The following is a 24,586-nucleotide window of genomic DNA, read 5'->3' as shown; positions in this document are numbered from 1 at the left end:
CATTGGTGATGTTTTTCGAGAAAGTTTTTTTCAATAAATTGTAGAAACATGAGTACTGTTTCTCTAGAACGTTTTTGTATCTCGAGTAAGTACGCTTCTTTGTGCACTATAAGGGCTTTTACAAATGTGTTGGGTTGTTCTTGATCTAGATAAGACGGCAGCGGCTAAAATTATGGTAATAGTTATAAAAAATACTCTGAAAACCCTCATTCGCTTAGAAACACCTATGCTTGGAAATTAAGCGCAATATAGACAGCTCAAATATTCTCAAAGGGTCGTGAAGTCGACGAAGGCAGCAGTCAGCAGGTCCGAGATGAAACTCTTTACTTGGCCGAACTTTTGGCCGGGAAACTGAAAGTCAAACTACAGCAATACACTGATAGCGGCGAACAGAGCGTCGACCGTCGATCAACTGACAAGCAGTCAAGCGCGTCGGCTTTTATACAGGCGCTATCGAACTTTCCAGCGATATCGCTGGTGGCGGCGTTATCTCTCGACAAAGCTGGAACATTCGCGTGCAGCGCGAAATCTTACCAAAACGATCTATTACAATCGCAAAGCTTCTCGAACACTGCTTCGCGGACAGCGTCGAGCGTTGATAACCGTGCTTGCTGGTCAAACCTGAATACATCAAAATAAAACAAGAAGTGGACGTGGCAATATAGACCGAACATCGATTCTTAGCCAATCAATGAACAACGCACGCGGGCCAATGCATACAGATGACCTTATGCATATCCACCTAAGCATCCATCTAACTAGTACAATAAGAAAGCTGGCGCGCAGATGCCACGAGCAACTGCGCGGCGCATCGCAGCGTTATGCCGTGGCAGCAGACGACGCGCCGATAGTGGCGCAAGACGGAACTGCAGCGCCGCTAGTTCTCGCGACCGCCGTTCGGACCACCCTCCTCCGCTGGCGGAGATACGGAGCTTTGAAACTGAGTTTGTTCTAGTAACGTTGGTTTTGTCTGCGTTACGCCAAGCTGGGACAACATACAGCAGCCCGGGCCCCTAAAGTGCTCTGCACGTATCATCGTCAAGGCGGTCGAAGAACAAGAGGAAGAAGACTTCTCCTTGGCGCAAGCGCGCACTCATATGGCTATGCTATTGGCCGCGAGATCGAGCGGAGTCTCCGCCTGGCGGCTACTGGCTGAAGCACGCCTAGTGTGGATTGCTCCATGCGTCGTCTGCTAGCCGCGTTGTGTTTGCATGTGCGCGTACGTCATGCAGGGCCTCAAAAGGTGGTTTGGTCCGTTGCGTTGGTGTAACTTTAACCGCTCGTACGTATGCCTAACAACATGTAAAGAAGCATTTGGCCTTGATCGGCTTTATATGTACTGTAATAGGATCAGTGAGTGCACTTGTCGAGAGTGCTGTGTGTAGTTGTCGTACCGTCCGTTCACTAGAGTCATATCAGTGTAGGTGCCGCTCTGTGGTTCAAGCGCTTTGCAAAGTGCACTTGGCGTTGTCCTAAAGATGAGAAGTATTAAATCTCATGTGAATATAGCCTTTTAGCGGTTCGGTGGTTAAAAAAAAAGGCTCTCATGCACTTGCGCGTTGTGGTTAGGTGTATAACTTCGGGACTGTCGTTTATAGGTTACGCGACGAGCTTTAGTTGTGTACGGTCCTGGTCCCACGGCAGAGAAATATTTCTGTCAAGTCACGTCTGACACTTCGGTACTTAAATTATCCCCTAAACACAACAGAAAATGGAATGACACGGAAATCACAAAACTGTGTTGCCTTGCTCAATTATAACTTGTGGCGAAATGTATACAAGGACACCCGTGTACTTGCGAGGTAGCTTATGCCTGTCAAATATGCGCTGTGGCAAGTTCAGTGTCGGAAGTGCGTCAGGCCTCAATCTCTTCCGCGAAAACCCTTAAAAAAAGAGAGCGAGCGAGAAAAATATATTCATCAAGACAAGCAGTGGCGATAAACTCGCTCGCGCATTTTCATCACTTACGTGGCGTGTGAGCGCTCATAAAACGATACCCTTTGCTATGTACCGGATCATGCATACAGACTTGCCGCGTTTCGGTGCACGTACTTGCCCTGCGGAATACTGAGAACTGTTCTCGCGGCCGTGTAAACACAATGGAACATGCGCGAACTACAAAAGGGCTCGGGGACTCTCGTTTAAACAGACTCATAGCCAAGCGCGAACGGACTTTTCATTCACAGCGCAGACGGTACATGAATGACAAAGAATAAATTCCATGAATTAATTTTCTTCTTTCTCGATTGATTCTCGCTTAATATTCCTGCGGAAGTGTAGGAAAATCAAAGCACAGGGAAGCTTCCCCGAGAGTTCGCGTACTGCGACAGTCTTCACGCTCGTAGTGCACAGCAGCAACAAGCCTATAAATGTACACATTAGCGAAGTAATCGCTTACTCAGCATTCTTTCTCGTCTGCGAATGCGAATGCACCGTCGTCGAAGTGCTTGCTGCACACCATCGCGTACTTGGAAGGCGTCCTGCCGTTAAGAAGCCTAACGAGCCACAGTCGGCGACGTTCCGCGTCGGTGGGATAAAAATGGAAGCTTATCCCTAGCTCTGTGCAGTATGTGCGGCATTTTGGCACCAAACAAAACCTCACCATCGATAACAAAGAGTTTTCTGCGGGTACGGAACACAAAATCACGATGTGAAAACAGAAGTCCCGTGCACTTCTACACACACCACACGAAACCAGTATCCACACTAGCGGGGTGACGGCGCTGCCACCTATAGGTCGATCTCGCCGCGAATAGGTGGTAGAAAGCGGACGATCGCCAATGGAACTGCGGACCTACGGACACAGCCCCGAGCAAAAGCTGCTTCGCATCTAATAAATTTGGTTCCCCGCGCGCGTGGTACATAGCGGAGGCGGAGGAGCAGGCTGTAGCGGAAAGGAAGCCGTTACATGGGGTAGAACTGCGCGGCTTGAGTTTTATATTGCATTTGATGATTTCAAAACAAAAAAATTATCAAGAACTAAGTTTGCTAATTGTAAGATGTAACTGGTTGCTTTTAAATATTAATTTATTGATGGAGATATGCCGCCATTTTCACTGCGCAAATAATTTATCTCCATAAAAATTTGCTCATAAATTAAGCGAATGTGATAGTAAACTATCGCAAATATTTTGGCAATTTGGCCAGCCAGCAACAGCATCGTTATTCGCACCACTATGGATAGTTTGTCACGTGGTTGTGGCGGTGAAGAATTCTCCAGTAAGACTGGGAAATACGAAGCTCTTTTTTTTGGTCGAACTTGAGCCCAGAAAATCAAAACTCAAAATACAAGCGATAGACGCTGCGCACTGATTGCGGCGAGAATAATCGCCGGCCGTCGAGTAATCTGATAACCGGTGGAACGCTTCGTCTTTCATACATCAGTCATCAAACCTTCCAGCGTTATCGCTGGTGCTCACGTAAGCTCTTGAATAAACTTGAATATTCGCGTCCGGCGCGTAATCTTAAAATGTCAAACAATCGCGAAGCTTTTTAAACATTGCGGCGTGGTCTGCGTCAAACACATATAACAGTCTGTGGGTGAAACCCGAATACATCAAAACAAAGCGATAAACAGGCGTGGCAGTAATATCGCTAGTAATATTACCGATGGTACTACCGATTCGACTATCGGTAGTTTATCAAGAGTAGTACTATCGATAGTTTGTTTACACTATCGGTAGTTTCAAAGAAACTATCGATACTATCGATAGTCAATTTACCGATAGCTCTGCATCACTAGCGCATTCACACCTGCGACTGGCATCGGTCGCGCGACCAAGTTAGTTAGGCTGTCTCTGATTACGCTCTCATCGTTAATTATTACAGCTACTACAAATGTTTGTCTCTTCCTTGATGAAGGACGTTATTCGCCGGGACTGAGATGTCCCATCAAGCGTAAACGTGGGTGCATCCACTTTAAACGGTGCTGTAGCTGCCAAACACCAATAGACATTGTGCAAGCTATCTTACATCAATAGAAAGTGAACATTCAACGACATTTTGTAAAGACGCGTTCCTATGACCGAGGAATCAACCATGTTTTTTTTTTTTTTGCTGATGCCCCGTAGACGGAATAATTGCGATTAAATTATTATTTTAAAGAATTGGAGACCTATAATTCCTCCGCACAAAGGACTATTACCAAAACAAAATCAACTCCAGCGCCTTTCAAATGGGTGCCGCAGTGCTACAGTTGACCTGCCGAGGGGGGGGGGGGGGGTCGATCCCTTCCTTAAAAATTGGAGCCCCCCAGACGCTCCCCCCCCCCCTTACTTTAAGTCCTGCGTCCAAGTACATGTCAAATTTCTTGAGTTCAAATACAATCTCGAGGCATTCGCGCTCGGTGACAGCATAAATCTTTTCCGCTGGCGTTAGGGTGACTGGCAAACGCAAGTAGCCGCAATGCACCCTCGAAATCCCGTAGCAAGGCAGAGCCGAGGCCATACTCCCTACCGTCTGTTTGCAGCACAGACGGCTTGTTTAAGTCGGGGAGGTTCTCAGCCATTGGACTGGTCAGTGTTTTAATATACATTTTGCTAACGTTCACAGCCACTCACGGCTTTTCGGACTAATTCACTGAATAGAACCGTGAGCTCTGCGCAGCGTGCTATGAAAGCACGGTGGCATGCAGTAATTCCGAAAAAACGCTGCAAACTCTTGACATCGCACGGTCACTTTTCAGGTGAGGATACTCGCCAGACGCGATCGACCAGATAACGTAACAACGCCGCAATGGTCCGATGACTGCAGCAGATACATATCGGTGGGTCGACGCAACTTCCAAGACCAAAACGTTTTGCCTTAGGAACCGGCATTTTGCAGGAAATGTGAACTTCCTAGTCAGGGGATGCTGCTTTGGCAAGCTAGCAACTAAAGCGGAAACGCACGCCCTGGTTTTCGCGAGCGCAAAACGCGACATGCGGGCGACATCGCCGTTGCCGCCGACAACGTCCGTTGCCATACCAACGGTAGAGAAAACATTGTCTTTGCAGTTGCATCGTCCCGCCGATAGATGTCCGTTGCCGTCACCGGAGCAGCGGATGCGCGCCATTGGTACTTTATCTGGTCGAACGCGCGTCGCACACAAGCCAGGAAGTGTCCCCGCCCACCTGAAAAGTATATATCTTACACCGTGACCCCAAGTCGGCCCTCACCGCAGTACGGGTAGTACCCGGCAGTGCGCAGGTAGACGAGCAGCGAGCGCGAAGCGTCACTCAGCTCCCGGTGTTGCACCGCGGGCTCTCCGAACCGCAGGCAGCGGTCGTTGCGCGCCCCGCAGTCGGTGCAGCGACCAGCCACAAAGGATGGCCAGTCCGTACACACGAAGCCCACCATGGCGCAAGGTGCGGCCGTCGCAATCGTCTCCATGTAGTAGTCGTACGAACGCAAGTGTTCGCACAGAAGATCCGCCCCTGCAAGAGGCAAGCGAGTCGCATATCGAAGACAATGAAGTGCTAGGCCTGGTTCACCCACATTCTGCAACGGCGTATGATGTGCGATGTCCGGTTTGTGACCAAATAAACAGCAAGGAAAGAGAAAAGAATGACTGTTAGGCACTTCCGGTCTTGCGGTCACTTTCGGTTCCCACTCGCGGACTTCCAATATTCATGTGAGCTTGAGGCAGACTAAAAAAATGCACATTTCTCTGTTCAGTCTCAAAGCAATGAGTCAGTTGTCTGACAAATATTTAACTCCGCGTCCTCGATTCTTTTACCAACGCTGCTGTGACATGCTGTGCGCGGACTTGCATACGCTTCGCGCTAGCGCAGCTTGTAGCAATCGTCATCTGCACTTTTCTCTCCCTTGTGCCGTGGAGAGAACGCTACTCCAGCCGCCATTCCTTAGACTCTTATTTATAGCATCACTGGCACTGATGTTCCTTACCACCTTCGTGTAATCCTTACTACGGGTATCAGTAAAGAACGAATCATTGCTCGAACAGCGTAAGCCTAAACGACGTTGGAAAGCCCTGGATACTGAGATAGCTAATATTAAATAACTCAGCTGAAAATCACTGCAAAAAGATGTAAAATCTACAAAAGGTGAAACAAGCGCGAGGATAAAAATACATATTACATGCATTGCGATCTCAAGTAAATAAATGCTTACAGTGACCTAGCTAAGGACTGCGTTTACTTCCCTGTGCGTGCCTGCGCGTAGCACCTTAGGGTCTAGGCTTGTCGGCGTGCATCGTCGTCTGCTTAGCGCAGTCCATTTGCTTGAACGCAAGAGAAGGCGCCACCGCCTCAGCGCTCGCCGTGTGGCGAGAGAGAGCGAACGGCGCGCGTTGACTATGGAAACGCGCTTTCTGCGATGAACGCTTAACTACCAGCTCGCAAGGAACGAGAACGCGCCCTCGCCCGCGAGAGACAACGCCGACGCAGGCAGCGTCTGCTAGCGAGTTGATTGAAAAAACCGACTGCTCGCGCTGCACAACCATTCGCCTGCCACTCCGTATATACGGGCACTGGATCTTGACCTGCAATGTAGTGCCGGTGGGAGATTTCTCTTATGTGTTGTTGAACAATAAAGATTCGGCAGCCTGCACGTTAACTATAAGCGGACTGCGGGTCTCTGTGTCTAATCTTTCTTCTGTCTCTCATTGCCCTTTAGCAGTGATATTGCGGTGGGAATTACCGGCGCACGCTGCATGCTTCGCCCGTCCACAGGTTTCACGTTAGTGGAGCTGACACACCCTTCCCTACATGCTTCGCCCCTTCCCAATTTTTGTGCGTCGTAGATGCACGCACGCACGCATTTATGCGTGCGTGTGTGCGTGAGCTCGTGCATGCATCTCGTATGTGCCTGTGTGTACGCGCGTGCATGTGTAGGGGCGGGCATTGTGATGAGTAGAACAAGACTCACTGGAGCAGTTTGGCTGCCTGTCACCGCCGTTGGGAAAGAAGTCGATGTGGCCGATCGGCTCCTTCAGTCCTGTAAATCAGTACATTCAAGATATGTAAAAAGAGCCATTCTGAAGTTGGCTTCTTCGCAGTACGCTTTCATTTTAAGTAATGCTGTTTTTATTGCAGAAACAATATTTCCAGTGGACACAAATCTTAACCGTAGATGCGGCTGATGTCCTTTCGAGGAGAGAGAAGCGTCAAGCCGCTACGCAGGCGGTCACGTAACGACCAAACTTTTTCATTATTACCAATATTCGCTGCGTTCCTCAGCACTTAAAAAGACAGCACTGTGCTCTAGCGTTGAGGTTGTTTATTGTACGCCCAATAAAGCATGGGAAGTTATTCTGTCTCCTGTGTCTCTCTTGTCCCGCTCCCCGTGGCTGTGATAAAGCTCTCAACGGCTGTTTTGTAATGAGCCTATGCAAGTGAATCGAGTTGATGCGTCAACTATCGCCTAAGGTGTACTCACAACTACGACGTGGAGAATGGCAGCTTTTTTCATGTTGGCAGCTTGCGATTACTGACGTAACCTTGACAAGCACAATACTGTATGCCTGAACCATCTACCTCGTTACTGTAAAAGGAGCTGCAATTTTTCAGATCTCTGCATGTGAATACGCGGTGGCGGCCGCATATTCTGTGCATGGTTCACAGCAGTCAACATTCAATTCATTAGAAGCACTACCTGCTTGTACGCATTTCCCGTTGTCTGTTTTTGACGTAACTTGAAGCAGCGCCAAAAAGACAAGGACAGAAATCCAAAACGAACACAGACAAGACGAGTGCTGAACTCCCAACTGAAGATTTTAGTTAGAAAATACTGGCTTTATACAATGGCAAAAAAAAAGGTCAGCAACAAAAAGCTTTAATACCGCCAACGGGTTTTGTGCCGATATTGAGGATCCATTTTGATCGCTTGCCCATGATAAGTTCTTGGCTGCTATATGTTAATAAATCAATGGAATAGGCGCACGAGAATCTCTGGGCTCAGCAGGCATAAGTTGGAGAATTTCATCACGCTTTTAAACAGCTTTATCTTCGCTCAACAGTCAGTAACCACAGCGGGAAGCTTTATATCCAACTCAAGGGTATGTGTATTGAATCATTCATTGCTCATATATTTAGAGACATATTTTTACCTAGCATTTACATCCGAATTTGTGCTGTTTTAATTGACTCTTCGGGCATTTATGGCTACGTGGACGACTACGATTCTTCTAAAGCAGCGACTCATTGCTGCTTTAGAAGAATCTTTCGCAATTCCTAGCAAGTAAGAAGTAGCCTGCGTTAGCTAACACAATTCAAGCAACCAGTGGTTGTCAAGACTAGCAAACAACGCCAGTAGTGACCGTTAGCCAACACTTAAATACCACCAGCCAACAGGAGCCAGTATAGCTACCGATTCGCCAACATTATGCACCATTACACGACACTAGCCGAAAGTAGACCGAACAGTGGTGTACATGTTATTTGATAAACTGGGAATCATTGGACCGTACACGACTGCTATAGGGACTGTTCCAAAAACTCGGGACACGTAGAATAAGGTGGCGCCAGCAACTGCCCAAGGACCTCCGAGACGAATGGGAAGGCCTAGTCGGGCGGCTTCTGCAACTGCAGGAAACAGGAATCTCTCGGCGGAGGAAGGAAGCTGCCAAGTTAAATGCAGCTGCATGCATTCTGCGATGGCAGCCCAGCTGCGTACGCAGCAGGAGTCTACGCTGTGACAACAATGGCTGCAGAACCCATCTCTACGGCATGTGTGGTCCCATTAAGAAAATGACGCTATACTACGCTTGAAGGTGTTAGGTGCATTCGTTGGCGCAAGACTGCTGACAGACGTAAGCAGGGGACTTACTAATACTCACTCTGTGGACCGGCTCTATACTTGTATGGCCGAGGATTCGAGGAGACTGCACGAGATGGAAGCAATTTGTTGCTTATCGTATCGCGGACATTAAGTGCAGAACAGAATCGTACCTGTGGAGATATCTCCCAGTATTGGAGAACCCACCTGATTTACTAATGCGAGGAGTGGCATTAGGCGAGGCGACTTTCAGCTCAATGTACGGCATAATCCAGACCGGCTACACCGATCAATGGACAAAAAGACAGCAGCAGTTCAAGTAGTAAAAGCCACAGAAACATTCAGTCCGGTTGCACGCATCGAGCGTTTCAGCAGGTTTCAGCACCTGTTGCGAGTCACATGTTGTGTGTATAGATTCACAGACCGCTGCCGACACACACCAGAAGAAATTAGCCAACTGAAGGTGGCAGAAGGCCCTGCTGGCGGAGCACTACTCAGTTAAACACGTCAGAAAACAATAACTTTATGCGGAGCTCAACTGCCAAACACGCGGACGGCCACTAGAACCCACGTTTCGCAGTGCCGATCTCCGCCCGTTTATACAAACCGGCGAAATTCTCAGAGTCGGCGGACGCTTATCACTCCTGAATTCACCACTAGGAGACAAACACTCGATATTCTCCCAGTAAATCATCATTACTCCACTCTGGTGGTCATTAGAACTCAGCAAAAAGTCTTACACAGAGGTGTACGAGAGAAGCTTACCCAGCTCAGAGAGTTCTGCTGGATTTGTCGAGGGTGTACCTTGATGAAAAACGTTATGCCCAGTTGCAATGTGTGCAAACGGTTCGCCACTAGAACAGGAAGTGCTCCAACCGCTCCTTTGCCAAGTCACAGGATAACGCCTAGGAACCATTTCAACTGAGGTTAAACCGCGGGCTTTAATGTGCATGTGTGTTTATGTGTCAGCGCTGTGTATGTGTCATTCGCTTTCTCTCTTTTTGTATGCGCTATACCTTTGGATGTTATGAATCATTTCGAGGTTCTCAGTCCAGATGTCCCCGGCCCGCTGTTCGCACGCACATACCATGGTGACGCAAAGTGCTGCGTAGTACTTATTCACGTGTGCTGTTTTCGCGAGCCGCTCACCTCGAGCTCGTCTGTAGCATGACAGCTAAATCATTCCTGTTATGCTTGAAACGGTTTGTCGGCCGAAGGGGACTGTCCAGGCTTATCTATTCGGACAACAAGAGCACCTTTCTAAAAACGTCAGTGGATTTAAACTATTTTACATGTTCGCAGAAAACCACGTGGCGAACCATGTCGCCGCCAACGGCATCCTGTGGAAGTTTACAGTGTCCAACGCTCCTTGGTGGGGTGGATGCTGAGAGCGACTGAGCATATCTGTAAAGACTTCGCTGTGTAAGGTTCTCGGCCGAGGCTGCCTGAACTTCGAAGAAGTTACCACAGTGATGGCAGAGATCGAAGCAGTAATCATCTCTAGGCCTCTTCAAGAAAATTTCAACAACGCGGAAAAGCACGAGTGGACGAAAAGGGAGCTGACACGGATTGCACTTGTCCGTGTCAGCACTCTTTTCGTCCGTTCGTGTTTTTCCGCGCTGTTGAAATTTTATTGACGATGGGTTAGCAACACGGCCAAATTATCACGTTAATCAGTTATATCTCTAGGCCTCTAGTCATATCTAGGACAGACGAAGCGGAACCATGCACTATGACTCCACTGAATCTCCGTCGGACATCGGCTAACTGCTGTGAAATACGACGCGGTTGAGGTTGACGGCAACTCGAGCGACCGGATAACATTCGTCGACATGCCTTCAGAAAGCTTCTGGCCCAGAATTTTTGGAAGCGACGGCGGAAAAAAATTTTCCTGCAACTCCGGTCTGTTCGTTTAGTAGCCAGTCGATAATCCATGAACTTGAACAAAGGCGAAGTCGTTGTCGAGAATTCCGATGCGTCACCTCGACAAATATAGGAGTTATCAGCGTGTTTACGCCTCCAGTCAGTGTAAACAAAAGCCTTTGGCAAATACATTGGCGGGATCGACTGATTCTACGGCTGCTCTTAAGTCGTATTCCACACTTGTCGTGGACCATGTGTCACGTCATTGTCATCCACCCAGCGGGTAGGCAAAACGCGGTATTAACTTTACGTGTCGTGGGATGAGGACGCGCATGGTTAGGGTGTTTTGTGCAGCAATGTACATTCCAATAAAGCACAGTTGAAAGTCAGCGTTCGCCCTTGTCGAACGCCTTTTAGGGGCGAAGCACCTTAGGGTCTAGGCTTGTCTGTTGTGTGGTGTCCGTGCTCACGGCACAGCACCGTGTAAAATCCCCTAAAAAGGTTTAACAATGGACTATTGTCGATCATATTTGTGACAGGACAATATAAAACACCTAGAAGCACAAACCCTTTATACTAGTCGGTGATTTCAACGCAGAAATTATGGACCTTAGGACCTAGTTTTGTCGTCACGCTCCCTATCCGCTGTCATGGTGGTTAGAAAACCGGTGCTATAGTCGAAACATATGTATGTATGTGAATGAAAAAAAGCTTCACAATAGAAGAAGAACAATCATAATGGTTACGAAACAATATAAAACACCCACAAGCACGAACTCTTTATACTAGTCGGCGACATCAACGTACACATTATGAACCTTGCGCCCGTCCGTGTCTGTTTCGTCCGTTGTATGAGAAAATTTTGCACAAAAAGTGTTGATCATGGACTTAGGACCGAGCTTTGTCGTCGACGCTTTATGTCACTTTATGCCACTCAATTTACATTACATGGGGCAGCACTCAGGTAACATATGTGAGACACAAAAAAGGTTGAACAGTACACTAACATCAATCATAATTGTGACACAACAATATAAAACTCCTACAAGCACAAGCCCATTATACTAGTCTGCGACTGCAACGTAGACATTATGGACCTTAGGACATAGCTTCGTCCACTCGTCATCATTCACTTCGTGGAGATGCGTTACATTTTTTCTTGTGTACTCGCTGGCAACCCCTTTTCCAAGAGATGGTCAGTGAGAGAAACGGAATGGATACCAAGACGTGAGAAACACAGCAGAGGGTTAGCTGAGGTGATGAAACTTCGCAATTGGCCCCCATAAAATCGGATGAGCTCACGCAGTACAGAACAAATTACAGATTATTGGGAGTGGTCTTCGCGCTTTAGCGGCCATAAAATGGGCTCATGACGAAAGTTGCTCTAAGTCACCGCATCTACTTCGTGTTTCAAGCGAAACGTCTCATTTGATATTACGTTGCGCTATAATAGGTATATTTCTCGGAGTTCTGCGTGCCAGAACCACGATATTTTCTTAAAGTACGCAGTAGTTGGGCGCTCAGGGTTAATTTTGGCTGTCTGGGATGCTTTGACGCGCATCTCAACATAAATACGCGGGTATTCTTGCACTTCGCGCCCGTCGAAACGTGGTCGCCGTGGCACGTAATCGAACCCGCGTCCTCCAGCTTAGTATTCCAACACCTTAGTCCCCAGGCTACCACAACGGGATTAGGTTAAGCTTTACTGGTGGTTATACAGGTTGTCCCGCGCAACTTGAGCCATGAAAGGCACGTCGCAAGCGAATTGAACGCATGCTATTAGCCTATGGTTGCTCAGGCTGCTTTGATATTAACACGACAGCGTTAGAGAGCTCATTTCGCATAAATTTCGGTGTCGGCGTCGTTGGTCGTCAGCGAAAAATGTGCGTTGTCCGTGAGCGGAAATTCTAGATAGACGCCAATAAAGAATTAATAAAACATCTTCGGTTGGAGTTATGCTAAGAAGCACCGACGCGGCGCTCCGTTTCGCTGTGTAACTATAGGCTCGTGATAATGGTACGCGTTCAGCTCAATTCACTTCCTGGTCGTCTTTTATTTTTAAAGTGTTGGCTAAAGTTGCGTAGGACAACCTGTATAGTGCATTCCGCCAGTAAGCGTCGTATAAGTACAATGCCTTTGAACATATCACATGCTTCGAACTTTTGAAGTTTCCATTACCACCAATGCAAAGCACGAACGTTTATAGAATGAGTGGAGCAGCACCTGCAAGAAATCGATTCACTCACGCGACGGCAGCACGGCGTCTCATGCATAGAACTTACCGAAGCCCCCGAAGGGCACCACGCCGTAGATGTCTGTGTGAATGACATCCACGAATTGGGCATCTGTCCGTGACAGCCTTTTTTGCGGAGGCAGATTCTTGTAGCGTGGAGAGGCGGGGTCCAGACCTGCGTTTTAGAAGAGCCATAATGCACTCCGCGTTTGGTTAGGTTCCATGCTAAGAGCATGTACTCTGAGCATCGAGAAAAAGAGCTCTTAATCCCAGACGGTAAGTACGACGTTTTTAGGCCATAAACCACGTGAATTGATGGGCACAAGGATGCAACGAGCCTCCCCTTCGTAACGGACTGGTGGTATGCGCGTCAGCAAGCTCGGAAAAAAATTTTTTTCATGGTGTTTGGTCAAAGAACTGATGTAAAAACCTAAACACCAACGCCTTTACAGCCCCGTCAACCTGCCAGCCACTGCACTCCGCCTAACACTTTCGGACCAACATGGCTCCCCGCGAAGAAGCAGCCCGGGATGGATCAAAAGGTGTCTGCACCCTGTGAGCGGCGGCGCTGCTATCGAGGCACCGTAGTAGGGCGGGTTCTCCTCTGCCCTGCAGGGTGCCTGCAGGGTGGATGTGAAGCTGCGCAGGCGTGCGGTTACCTTTTACATTCGTGTGTTTTCTTTAATAAAATTCAGTTGGAAGTTAGCGTTTGTGTGTGTCGCATTCTGCTGTCTTTCGTCCTTGAAGTTTGCGCTATTTAGCTGTTCAAATGGTGTACCAACAAGCCCAAATACCTTGCCCTGCAAGAGCAGGTGCAAGGTCAATTCACATCGGTCAAGAAATTGGAACGAAAACTGGTCGAAAACTATTGCCACATGTGAAAGTCAACTATCAATGTAATTTACGGTTTATGTGGCACTTGCCTAAATAGTTGACTCGCTCATATTTTTTGGTCGAGCGCCAGAAATGCGGGGCGTATGCACGCCGTCTGCTATGTGGGCTCAGCGCATTGCAGGGTCTACGAGGCATCGCTCGCTTTTGTGCTGTGGCTTTGAGCGTATCTTCCGTAAGTTATTTATTGGCCTATGAGTTCTTTACTAGCGTGACACTTGAGAGAAGCTAAACAAGCTCACAGAATGGTGTAGGTAACCGCTCCTGTGACTGAAGACTGCTTTCGCTGGCGCACAGCCGGCGTGTCCTCGCCTTTCGTGACGCTGAATGCGGCACGCTAAACGAAGAAACGCTGCACTGTTAAGGCTGCCAAAGTGATACTTTCAAGGGTGCTGTCTCGCTCCGGTGGTTTTCCTCGATTGGGCAACGTGAGTTTTCCGACTATTGTGCTATTGTGCTCGGTGAGCCGTTGTATCGTGATTTTTTCATGTATGATAAAACAAGCTTGCTTTCCTAGTGTTTCTTGTTGATCTTCCATTTCTCTCGCACACGCCATTGGCGAGCCGTAAAGACGCAATAAAATCGCGTATTTATCAAAGGCATCTAAAAGATCAGCAATTTAAAAACATTTCCAATTTGGCGCCATGTAGTGCAAATGCGCGACATCGCTACCGCTTCCGGTTATGACGTCATATTTTATTTTTGATTTTTCGCTTGCTATCTGTTAGTTGTGCCCACAATACGTAGAGGGCGACGGTGGCAACGACCCGCCAACTACTTGACCCATGGGCTTCTATGGTAGTTTCGCTACCAGTTTACGTATACCTTGGCAGGTCTTTCCCCGGCTCGCGGCCCCTTCGCTCCATGCAATCCGCACGGAGCGAACGGCTGCAATAGCTCGCCCGACAGCGGTTACGCAAATGCTACGTTTTGAGCACGGGAATCGCAAGCGAAACGGCAGCGGCGCGAAACTGCGAACCCCGGTCAGCTGCAGAGAGAAGGACTGAGTAACTGTAAAACTCACACTCATTGAACGAACTCATTGAGTTTCTAAGTTTTTTTCAAGAGCCGCCTCAGGAGAACGTAAAGCTAGCCGTGATTCCCTATGTCCATCGCGTGTCCCATAATGTGAAAAATATTGCTAAGCACGTTGATATAAAGGTGGCCTTTTCTGCCCCATGAAAGCTTTCAAGGCTCTGCAGGATGAATAACCCTTGTCTCCGAAGAGCTCCAGCCTGCATCGTAAATCACGAAGATGAATATGTCAGCTGCCAGACGGTAGTGGTCGACGATATTCCCTTGTCGTGTGGTAGGTGGTACGTAAGCCATACTGGACAATGCCCGAAGGATAGACTGAGACAGCACAAGGTTAGAAATGGCAGAGAAGGCCACCTGGCAATTTGTAGCTGAGATTGCAGTGGAGTCCGAATTTACGCGCCGGCTGTGTAGTCGCCAGAAGCCACGATAAATGGGCGAGATTAATCACTGAAGCGAACAGAACTATAGAAGCAGGTGCTAAGTGTGTTAGCATGGCATCAATTTCAATATCACCAAATCAGTTTTTCTACTTGAATGCGACTGTATATTGATGATCTGCGACAGCATGCGGTGTATATCTGCTGTGGTCTTTCTGAATGAACACTGTTGGAAATGGCGCTCCGTGTATTACCTGTCTGCAACTTTCCAATTGCATTTTTTCGCCCAGCTTCATTGCTTTACAAGGGAGTTAAATAATCCTGCTTAATTCAGCAATTAAGCAGAGCACAGAAAATACTGTGACTTACTCCAGTGCGCAACACGCATTTGGTCGTGTCGTCATAAAGTGCATCGGCACATTTTTAAACTCTGGCTTTACTTAGCTGGAACACCCTACACACATCTCCTGCGCTGGCGTGCTCTATGGAAACCTTTGCGTTACGCGCGCTGCCGAGAAGCGCGTGGTTGAGATCTGATCTGCCAGGAGCCGCAACGAACCTGATCCGATAGGTTTCTTAGATGTAATTGCTGCTTATACTAACTTACACTAATTATATGAGTCCAATTTTAACTTATGACATACCTTAATCTCCACTCTGTCACATGTATACATTACCTTAACTCGTTGCATTTTGATATTCTTCATTTTCATGAAGCTTCGCGGACAACTCTCACCGGCGCTTGACAGGGTGGTCTGGAAGGATAGCACACTCGATACCCGTGCCACTGATGAAGGAAAATAAGTTTTCACTCCGATGTTTGGGTTTGAAGCCGGACCCTCGAACTTCGAAAGCGAGTGTCTTAGCCACTGCGTTACTCATCAACGCTTCCAAAATATTCAACATATGTGACCTAAATGAGCGCGCTGTACACGCACGGCCGGGTTAGAGGGAAGACGTGCGCGTAAGCGTCGCGCCTTGCCCCTAACCCGGCCGTGGCCGATGCCGCCCGAAAACGGCGTTCCAGGGACTGCCGCAACTTCGTACGCATCACTTAGACAACTTGCCAAAGGAAATTCCTCGTGACTTTTTTTTTCATCCCTGCTATTCAGTAAATCTTACCGACTGTCTGACTTTTAGCTCAACGCTTTTTGTTGACATACCGCTTACACTGCCAGCCGTATGCTCCGTATGCTTGCTGGTGAGGCTCCTAGTTCATTTCATCCGCCGTGAATAAAGTATAAAAATACCGGAACACTTTCTCTGCCTCTCTACTGTTCTTCATATTCGTTCTCTCTTCGAACCTTTTTTTTTTTTTTTTTTTGCAAGGAGCGCCATGGTGAGTGCCGCAGAAATGCGCGCTCCCACGTAAGCCGCTTTACTAATGGCTAAACTATTCTTGCGTACCAGTTATACGTCCGATTTGACCGTTGAGGTACTTCCCCGCAAAGCCAGCGACGTGGGCTCCTATGCTGCAGCCAATCAGGTGAAAGCTGTTCCAGCTAGCCCCTGTCACGTTCTGCAAAGAAACAAAATACGTATTCATCATGTGTTTCCTGCGAAAACTTAACAGACCCATGCATACTTTTAAAATCCCAGTACAGTAAAATGAACGCACCACAAGGCAATGTGTGCTCGCAGTTGACACTGCTGGCAAGGTTGAAAAATCGTCGAGCGAGAAATGTCCCTGGAACCGAGATTTCGACAAGGTCTTCGTTGGTTTCTAAGCAGACAGTTCACCTTGTCCGCACGTTGGCTCCAGCGATATTTCCGATTCGATCGATTTTCAACACTTGAAGTATTCCTCTTCCTCTGAACTTCTCTCTTCTACGGTTTCATTACGTCGGGTGAGTTTCGTTCATAAATCAATAACGTGCCGTAGTCATATACTGAAACCACGTTTAAACATATACCTTGTGCGGCGGTGTGTACCATAACATCACTTCGTCCATTTCTTAGTGATTCTAATTCGAACCTAATTGCAAATAAGAAACGACTTCCCGAAGAAACACTGCACTACGTGAAATAACGTGAAAACTTGGGCGATTTGGGGATGCATGGTGAGCCACAGAGCAAATATCGAGTCTATGACGAAAATAAGAACAAAGAAGTGCCTTGTTCGTCCTTGTTATCGTCCTCGTCTCAGTAGTTGCGCTGCGGTTCATCACTTCTTGCGGGACTGGCCGTCCTTAAAAATGAAAGGCTCTCTATTCATACCTCTTTGGGGCATAATGTCAATATACACTGCTTTTCCTAGAGCTTAGACTATAATACCAACAGTGCACGAACCATACGTATAAGAGTAATATAGATTCAAGGCAATGATTGAGGAGGCAAGCCACACAAGTGTTGTTTCCCCTTATTCATTATTTCTACAGAATGAGGAACATAGATAACTGGCCGCAACGTCAGTGAAGATGGCCGTGTCTGTGTCAGCTATTCACTCTTATCGTCACTTAGAAGCAGGTGACAATAACGATTCGGCAGATATGTGCCTTATCTCTGCATACTTTTTATTTCAATTTATTCATGGTCGCACCAAGGCGCTCTGGTGTTACCGCCCTTCGCATTCACATGCACTTTCTCGTGTTTTCATACCACAGCTTCATTCGGTTTCACATACGCAGTCACACTTGACCGCCCTATGCTTTCGCACGTGTTAATTGATCTCAGCTTATTGACACTCCTGCCCCGCCACGGTGGTCTAGTGGATATGGCGCTCGGCTGCTGAGCCGAACGTCGCGGGATCGAATCCCGGCAGCGGCGGCAGCATTTTCGATGGAGGCGAAAATGTTTGAGGCCTGTGTGCTTAGATTTAGGTGCACGTAAAAGAACCCCACGTGGTCGAAATTTCCGGAGCCCTCCACTACGGCGTCTCGAATAATCATATCGTGGTTTTGGGACGTTAAACCTCAGTTATTATTATACTATTGACACTCCCGCTCGCAATTCAGGTTGAGCTTTTGTCAAGTTTTACGCGATCATCGAGTTTTAGCACCGTCAAAACTCGGAAAGCATTTTTCATAGTTTTGTATTATTCGTATTAGCGTTAGTATTTCGTCTAACTGAACACTCAGCTAGTACATAATGATACATGGCCAAGCAACGCATTTTCAATTTGCTTGAACATATCTCCTCCCTGATTTAAGAATACTGAGCAATCAACACTTTCGTGTACGGTGCAGTTCGCAAGAATTGTAATGTGGCCTTGTTGGTTTTGCATTTCAAATAAATTTTCCGTAGCGCGAGTAAATGACAGGTCAAAAGAACACGCTCAAACATTGTCCGAAGTTAGCGCCGTCTGTGTGCATGTGTGTTATTTCGGTCTGTCTTTGCACACGCTACAGAAAACTTCATCAAACTGTACAGCTCCTATTCCCCTAGGTGGAGGGGGGCGCAAAGTCTGCCCCATACTATGACTTAATAGGGAGGGGGCGCTTGAACCTTCGACCCCCCTGAAGGGGAACCCTGCGCACGCCTATGATTGTTGGGGTTCAACGTCCTAAAACTACGATGATTATGAGAAGGCTCCGGAAATTTCGACCACCTGGGGTTCTTTAACGTGCACCTAAATCTAAGCACGCGGGCCTCGAGCATTTTCGCCTCCATCGAAAATGCAGCCGCCGCGACTGGGATTCGATCCCGCGACCTCGAGATTTAGACGCTCCGCGCTCAGAGCAGCAAACAGTAGAAAAAAATTGGCGCTGCGTGCTTCGCTGCAAATGTCGTCGAAAGACGATAGTCTTCTGCCATTTATGTTATTTATGTTTTGCCTTGCCTCAGACAGCGCCTACTCTATGTTGAATCGGCCGCATCTGGCTGGCATTGATAAAATAGAGGCGCTGCGTGAGATATGGACGTCATCTGGCAGTGGCGTCGGGAAACATGAGCATGTGCAGAACCCAAGGCCACTGCCAGGTGGCAGCACCATATCGTTGGCAGAGGGCATTTTCGTGCATAGCGTCGCATTTTCAGTGCAGCCTAAGAAACACTATGGTCTTTAGAATTACGTATCTATGTATTTTCTAGTAAAGGAACACACTACCTAATAGTTATGTATTGATGTTGCGCCTCAGATATGCGTAATATTTGCTTTTTGATCGACAATGTTCACAAGTATGAACGCAGCTACCAGTTCAAGATGGCTGGGAGTTCAGTTAGTGCTTAAACTTTGGCCGGGTGGCTGAATCTTGTGACAGAGAGACAGACAGCCAGACAGACAGACAGACAGACGAAAATTTCTGCGTTCAAGTATCCCAAGAAAGACCATCGTCTTTAAAACAGTGGAAAGGAAACCATACAACAGAAAATTGATAATCGCAAAACGAATCAGATAATCACAAGAAAAGAACGCAAAAGGATATCAAACATCGCATAATCACACGAAAAGAGCAGATAAACGCAAGATGCATTGATTCGCAACATAGGCGAATCAATGATCCGCCGTTCGTACAGCTTTAAAGGGACCGACAACTGCCCAGAATATAAAATGAGTTGACTCCACTGATGTAAAGATTGTCCGTCGCACTGACTCAAACCAACCCTGTTTTTTTCATGAGATGGATTTATATTTTTATTTCTGAACTGAAAGTCGCGAAAAATGACCTGTGGCACCTCTGGCGGCAAAAACATGAATGATCCGATGAAGACGGCCACGTGACCATTGATTACTGCGCGCGGTTGACGATTTTTTTGTTAGTATTGAAATATTGTTCGTTTCTTTATATTAAAAGGTATTACTCCATAATAATGTACATATAGGCCTGCGTTAGTAGTATGCATTAAAGTGGCGCTGCCTTCGCGTGACGTAATGATCCCATGCTCGTCAGCGCGTCTTGAGCAACTTTTCAGCGTGCTCATGCAACCGTGCACGCAGTTTCCAGGTCGCTAAGATTTTGGAGCGACATAGTTTAGCTACCTACACTTCATCTCAGAAATGACGCGCGCTGCTACTCGGTGCGGCCGTGCATATGCACAGTTACGTTTTCGATTACTTGGCTTGGCTCGTGTATCGAGAGAGTAACGACGCCGGGACAAGCCATCCATGACACAGGCGCAGGCAACCTTGGGCGCAGGCGCACACAACGCTGTACAAATACCGGGAAGGTGTATAAAGCCACACATCTCATTGTAACAGCTTGCTATTTTCAAAAATGGTTGGAAAGCTCAAAATAAAGGTGGTTAAGCATAGTTAAAGTAACTCCTGCGAAAGCAGAACAACGACAGCTTTCGCAAGGGCTAGCGGCATCGCTATCGATTCTCAGCGTTGCTGGAGCAAGCCTCCATGCGTGTTTGGAGCCTTTCAGATCGAAAAAATACTGCTTATAAAATAACTACGTGCTTTTCGGATAAACCACTGAAGCTACAAACGCTACGAAGGGTGGGCTTCCTGTCGCGCCGTAAAAAACTGCGTCGAGAAAAATCAGTTGTCGATCCCTTTAACTCTGGGTGGAACTGCCTTAGACATTTTGACAAGTGCGCGGTCAGCAGCGCGCACGCCAGATAAGCCAAGCATTTCACATACATCATAGTGTTCTTGTGCAAGCGTGCGCTTCATTTCCCATCATATCAGTGAAATTAGATTGAAATTAGTGCGACAGCTTCCTCAGAAAGTGGTCGATATGATATATGATTGCTGTATAGCCTGTTTGATGTATGCGCGTATTCCGCTTTCGTTTTCTTGCCTGCGCAGATTCCTGTTTCCTATATATTGCAGTTGCTTTGCAATAACCCGTTTTTTAGTGAGCGCCTTCTATGTCGTCTTCACTTTGTTTTGTCCAAAGCGCTATTTTGTTCCCTTGAATAATGCACCAATCAGCCCAGTCGATAAGACTGCTGCTCTTCCGTGAGTCTTACTTGTATTGTTGAGCACAGATTACCCATACATATTTCAACCTTTATCGGTTTGACTACTGTATTCTTCACCGCTAGAACCACGGTGGCGGTACATGTGCGTTCACCTACCGGACAACAAGCCCACGCCGCGGTTGAGACACCAAAACCATCACGGAAAATCGAGCTAGTCGCAGAATACAAGAATTGCACCTGGAGCACAGGCCCCTATCCGTTAACGCAACAGCCACGATGACAAAAACAACTCCTCCGTCGATGGCCGCTGTATCACCTGCAACGGTCCTGACTGGGGAGCTGCGGACCTTCCGCGAATCATCCTTTCAAGACCTGGAAAGCTGGCTGGAGTCATCCGAACGAGTCGCCGCCGTCAACAACTGGGATTTTGAAAAGAAGCTGCGTTATGTTTATTGCTATCTAAAGGACGTCCGCCTCGAGAACCTGACTCGAGAACCCAAATTTCGAACATTAGATTTTTTCGTGCCGCATTCCTGGACACATTCACAATCGTCGTCCGCAAGGAAAGGGCAGCCACTTTACTAGAGACACGGGTGCAGCTCTTGAACGAGGATTTAACAAACATTACGAAGCCCCAAGAAAGCGAATACATGATTGTCCTCCACACCCGTCTAGCGTGAAATTACAGAAAAATTCACGTAAATTTCCCAGTGTGAACACAAAGAAAGCTTCTTAGTTCACAAAAATACATCCTGGTTTAAACGAGGGATCAAGGCCTTTCCAGGACTGTCGCTTTGCCATTTGGCACCGCGTTGCGGTTTGTTCCGCTGTTCCATTTCAGGGCAAGAATGAACTATTCGCCGACTAACGACCTTTCTTCCCGAGGAAGTCATATTGACTTCCTAGTAACTTCATGCTACAAACGGTGGGATTATAATATTTCTCTTTGAGAGAAGGAAAAAGGTTCGCATCACACTCATACGTGCCAGTTGGCAAAAATGTTCGCGAAGCGTACTACCTGCACGACACGGATGAAGGCTGCCAGCTGCTGTCCCACTTCAGGAACAACCAGGTTCACCACGCGGCCGTACAGGTCTTGAGACTTGCGGCCCCAGTCCACCATGATAATATTGTAGTCGCCACGAACAAGGAACCGGTCCTTCAGCTCCTGCGCGACGCAGAGTAACGAGGCGTAGTACTCGTGCTGTGGATGCGCATGCCTACCATGCGGATGTACTCGCGGAGACAGTAGACGCTTCCTCATCACATCGTATGAAGAACGCTAGACGCGGTAATACCACCTGTCAGACAGAAACCACCTTACTTTTCAGGAAATTATGGACTCAGCCCTATTTCACTCAATTTATTTTATTATCAAACTCTTGCCGCCGGCGCGCCCACTGTTCGTTTGTGTGCAGCGAGAGGCACCGCGAGAGAGCTCTCAGTGAGGAAGTCCGAGTAAATTATAGTTAATGGAAGGAAAAAGGCGCAAACGAGACGAACATTAGAAGTGACATGGCGCCTTTTCCTTCCGTTAAACATGCACCAACTAGCCCAATAAAATGTTCTACATTAATGATAGTTAACACCGCTGCTCAGATATAATGGGCGTAGTCCTAGAAATACGCAACACACATGTAACGAAGGCGCGCAACATTATTCTATAGCATAAAATACAATAAACGCAGTGTTATACAAATGCAAAAAAAACAATATTTTCTTTGAAGTAATTGGTAAGATCTGCTGGTATGGCCAACTAGGTGGAAAAAAAACACATTATTAGACAGGACAGGCGCTAACTACCAACAGATACTTGTTCCTAGCCAAACTCAAACATTATACGCCAAAACTACCAACACAAGCGCACCGTCGCCAGCAGCAAATCCAGCAAATCCGCATGGTGACCTGTGAGTTGTTCAGTTATGTAACAACGTACTTGCACCGCAGGTAAATAACCTACCAAACACCACACTTCTTTATCAAGTAGGGGCATTGATGATTTGGTAACACATTGCGATCCCTGTTGCCTCATATTAAAGGCTCCTGTAACCTCTTTATTAACCCTGCAGAAACTTTTGCCACGCGTACTAGTTTTTTTTTCTTTCCTTTGTGGCACTGTATTACTGGCTAAAACTCCTACAAGCGCTGTCGCGCGGCGCCGGCCGCACCAGAATTTAAGAGAACGTTCTGGAGCGTTTTCGAATGTTCTAATGAGAATCCTCGCACAACGCCAGTAAGGTATATTCTGGAACTTACGCAAGCACCAGCGATAACGCTGGAATGTACGATGCCCAATCCATAAATTCCGATAATGTTTCAACTAAGTCATCAGGTTACCGACAACGTATGGTGCTTACAGCTATCATTTTACTGAGTGTTATTTCATTTTCTGCGTGCTGTCAATAAGGAGTTCAATCTTTACCAGTTCGAATACTGCCTCTTTCACCGTCATAACGGCGTGACATCTGGTGGAAATGCCTGTCCATTCATAGACTGCACACCCCCTACAAGCTGTGAGCCTAGCCCTCGCCGTAAAGAAGACACCAACGCCATCCCGGGTCATCGAGCGAGCCGCCGGTTACACGGACTGCACCCGGAGTACGGAAGTCTACTAGATAGGACAACAACCATGACCAACAAGGCAACAGGAACGATCTATTGGTCACCTATGGCAGTCGTGGCGCACCAGCCCAGGGAGCCACCGGCTTTTCATCGGTCATTACTTGAAGATCCCAAAACATGGCTCGAAACTTGAGAGAGGTTTGCTACCTTTCACAATCGGGACCTCGACCATAAGATCTGTTATGTCTACTTTTTCAACGAAATAATATGGGCCAATGGAGATTTGACGCGCGAATTGAAAGAAGCGGAAGTAATACTAATACCAAAACCGGGAGAGCCCAATAACCTACCGAACCTTGGACCGATCTCTCTGACATCGTGCATGAGTACAAACTTTCCGAAAGGGTAGTTCAAACATGATCGGGTTCTATGGTTCTTCCTCTTACTCGGGTTCAAACCCAACCCGGAAAGAAAATTCACTTAGTTGTATTTATCATTTCTTTGGTTTGCACCAGCTGTAGCTGAGGAGGGTTTTTTAGAACATCATCACTAGCTTCACAGGTCAGTCAATACAAGCTTCACTTGAAAAGAGATTTCGACTTCATATCTTGCTGAACAATACTCGAGAATCTACGCAGCATTTGGTGTGGAGAAAAAGAGCTTACAACTATACAACCTCATTTCTAAAAACCGAACGGCTACAATCGGCACCAGATTGACACAGTCCGCGTTAACGCCAATATTCAAACGCGGAACCCAAAAAGGCTCAATTCTAGCCCCTCTATTTTTTTTAATATGTAGGGATGCGCAAGCTTGCCCTATCCTTAAAGGAGGGACCCGAGCTAGGCAAAGAAATGTATGCGGATGATATAACGCAATTAGCCTCCAAATGCTCCACTAGCGAAAAACAAGAGATCCTTCACAGAGCAATCGACAAGGTCGAAGGCTTTCCCGTAAGCGCTGGCATGCGATGCGAACCAGAAAATTTTGTATTGATCAGATTAAATGCCGAATATTCCAGAAACGCGGATCACACACAAATACACCTCAAAGTTCATGGCCAACCAGCCAGAGAGGCACAAAAGCAAAGAAGTGATCT

At 47.2% G+C, this 24,586-nt stretch overlaps 1 protein-coding gene across 1 annotated transcript in view; it reads right to left on the bottom strand.

Moving 5' to 3' along the window:
• Nucleotides 1-24,586, bottom strand: part of LOC119404026 (pancreatic triacylglycerol lipase-like) — a 45,287-nt gene that overhangs the window by 8,826 nt on the left and 11,875 nt on the right. The window contains exons 3-7 of the mRNA XM_037670653.2: nucleotides 21,944-22,093; nucleotides 16,525-16,636; nucleotides 12,861-12,986; nucleotides 6,868-6,936; nucleotides 5,157-5,414 (exon numbers count right to left, since the gene is read on the bottom strand). Of these exons, the coding sequence (XP_037526581.2) occupies nucleotides 5,157-5,414; nucleotides 6,868-6,936; nucleotides 12,861-12,986; nucleotides 16,525-16,636; nucleotides 21,944-22,093 (715 nt within the window). The remainder of the gene's footprint in view (nucleotides 1-5,156; nucleotides 5,415-6,867; nucleotides 6,937-12,860; nucleotides 12,987-16,524; nucleotides 16,637-21,943; nucleotides 22,094-24,586) is intronic.

The sequence above is a fragment of the Rhipicephalus sanguineus genome, chromosome 9 (assembly GCF_013339695.2).
Source record: "Rhipicephalus sanguineus isolate Rsan-2018 chromosome 9, BIME_Rsan_1.4, whole genome shotgun sequence".
In the NCBI taxonomy this organism is placed as follows: Eukaryota; Metazoa; Arthropoda; class Arachnida; order Ixodida; family Ixodidae; genus Rhipicephalus; species Rhipicephalus sanguineus.
This window is presented reverse-complemented; position numbering and strand designations above follow the sequence as displayed.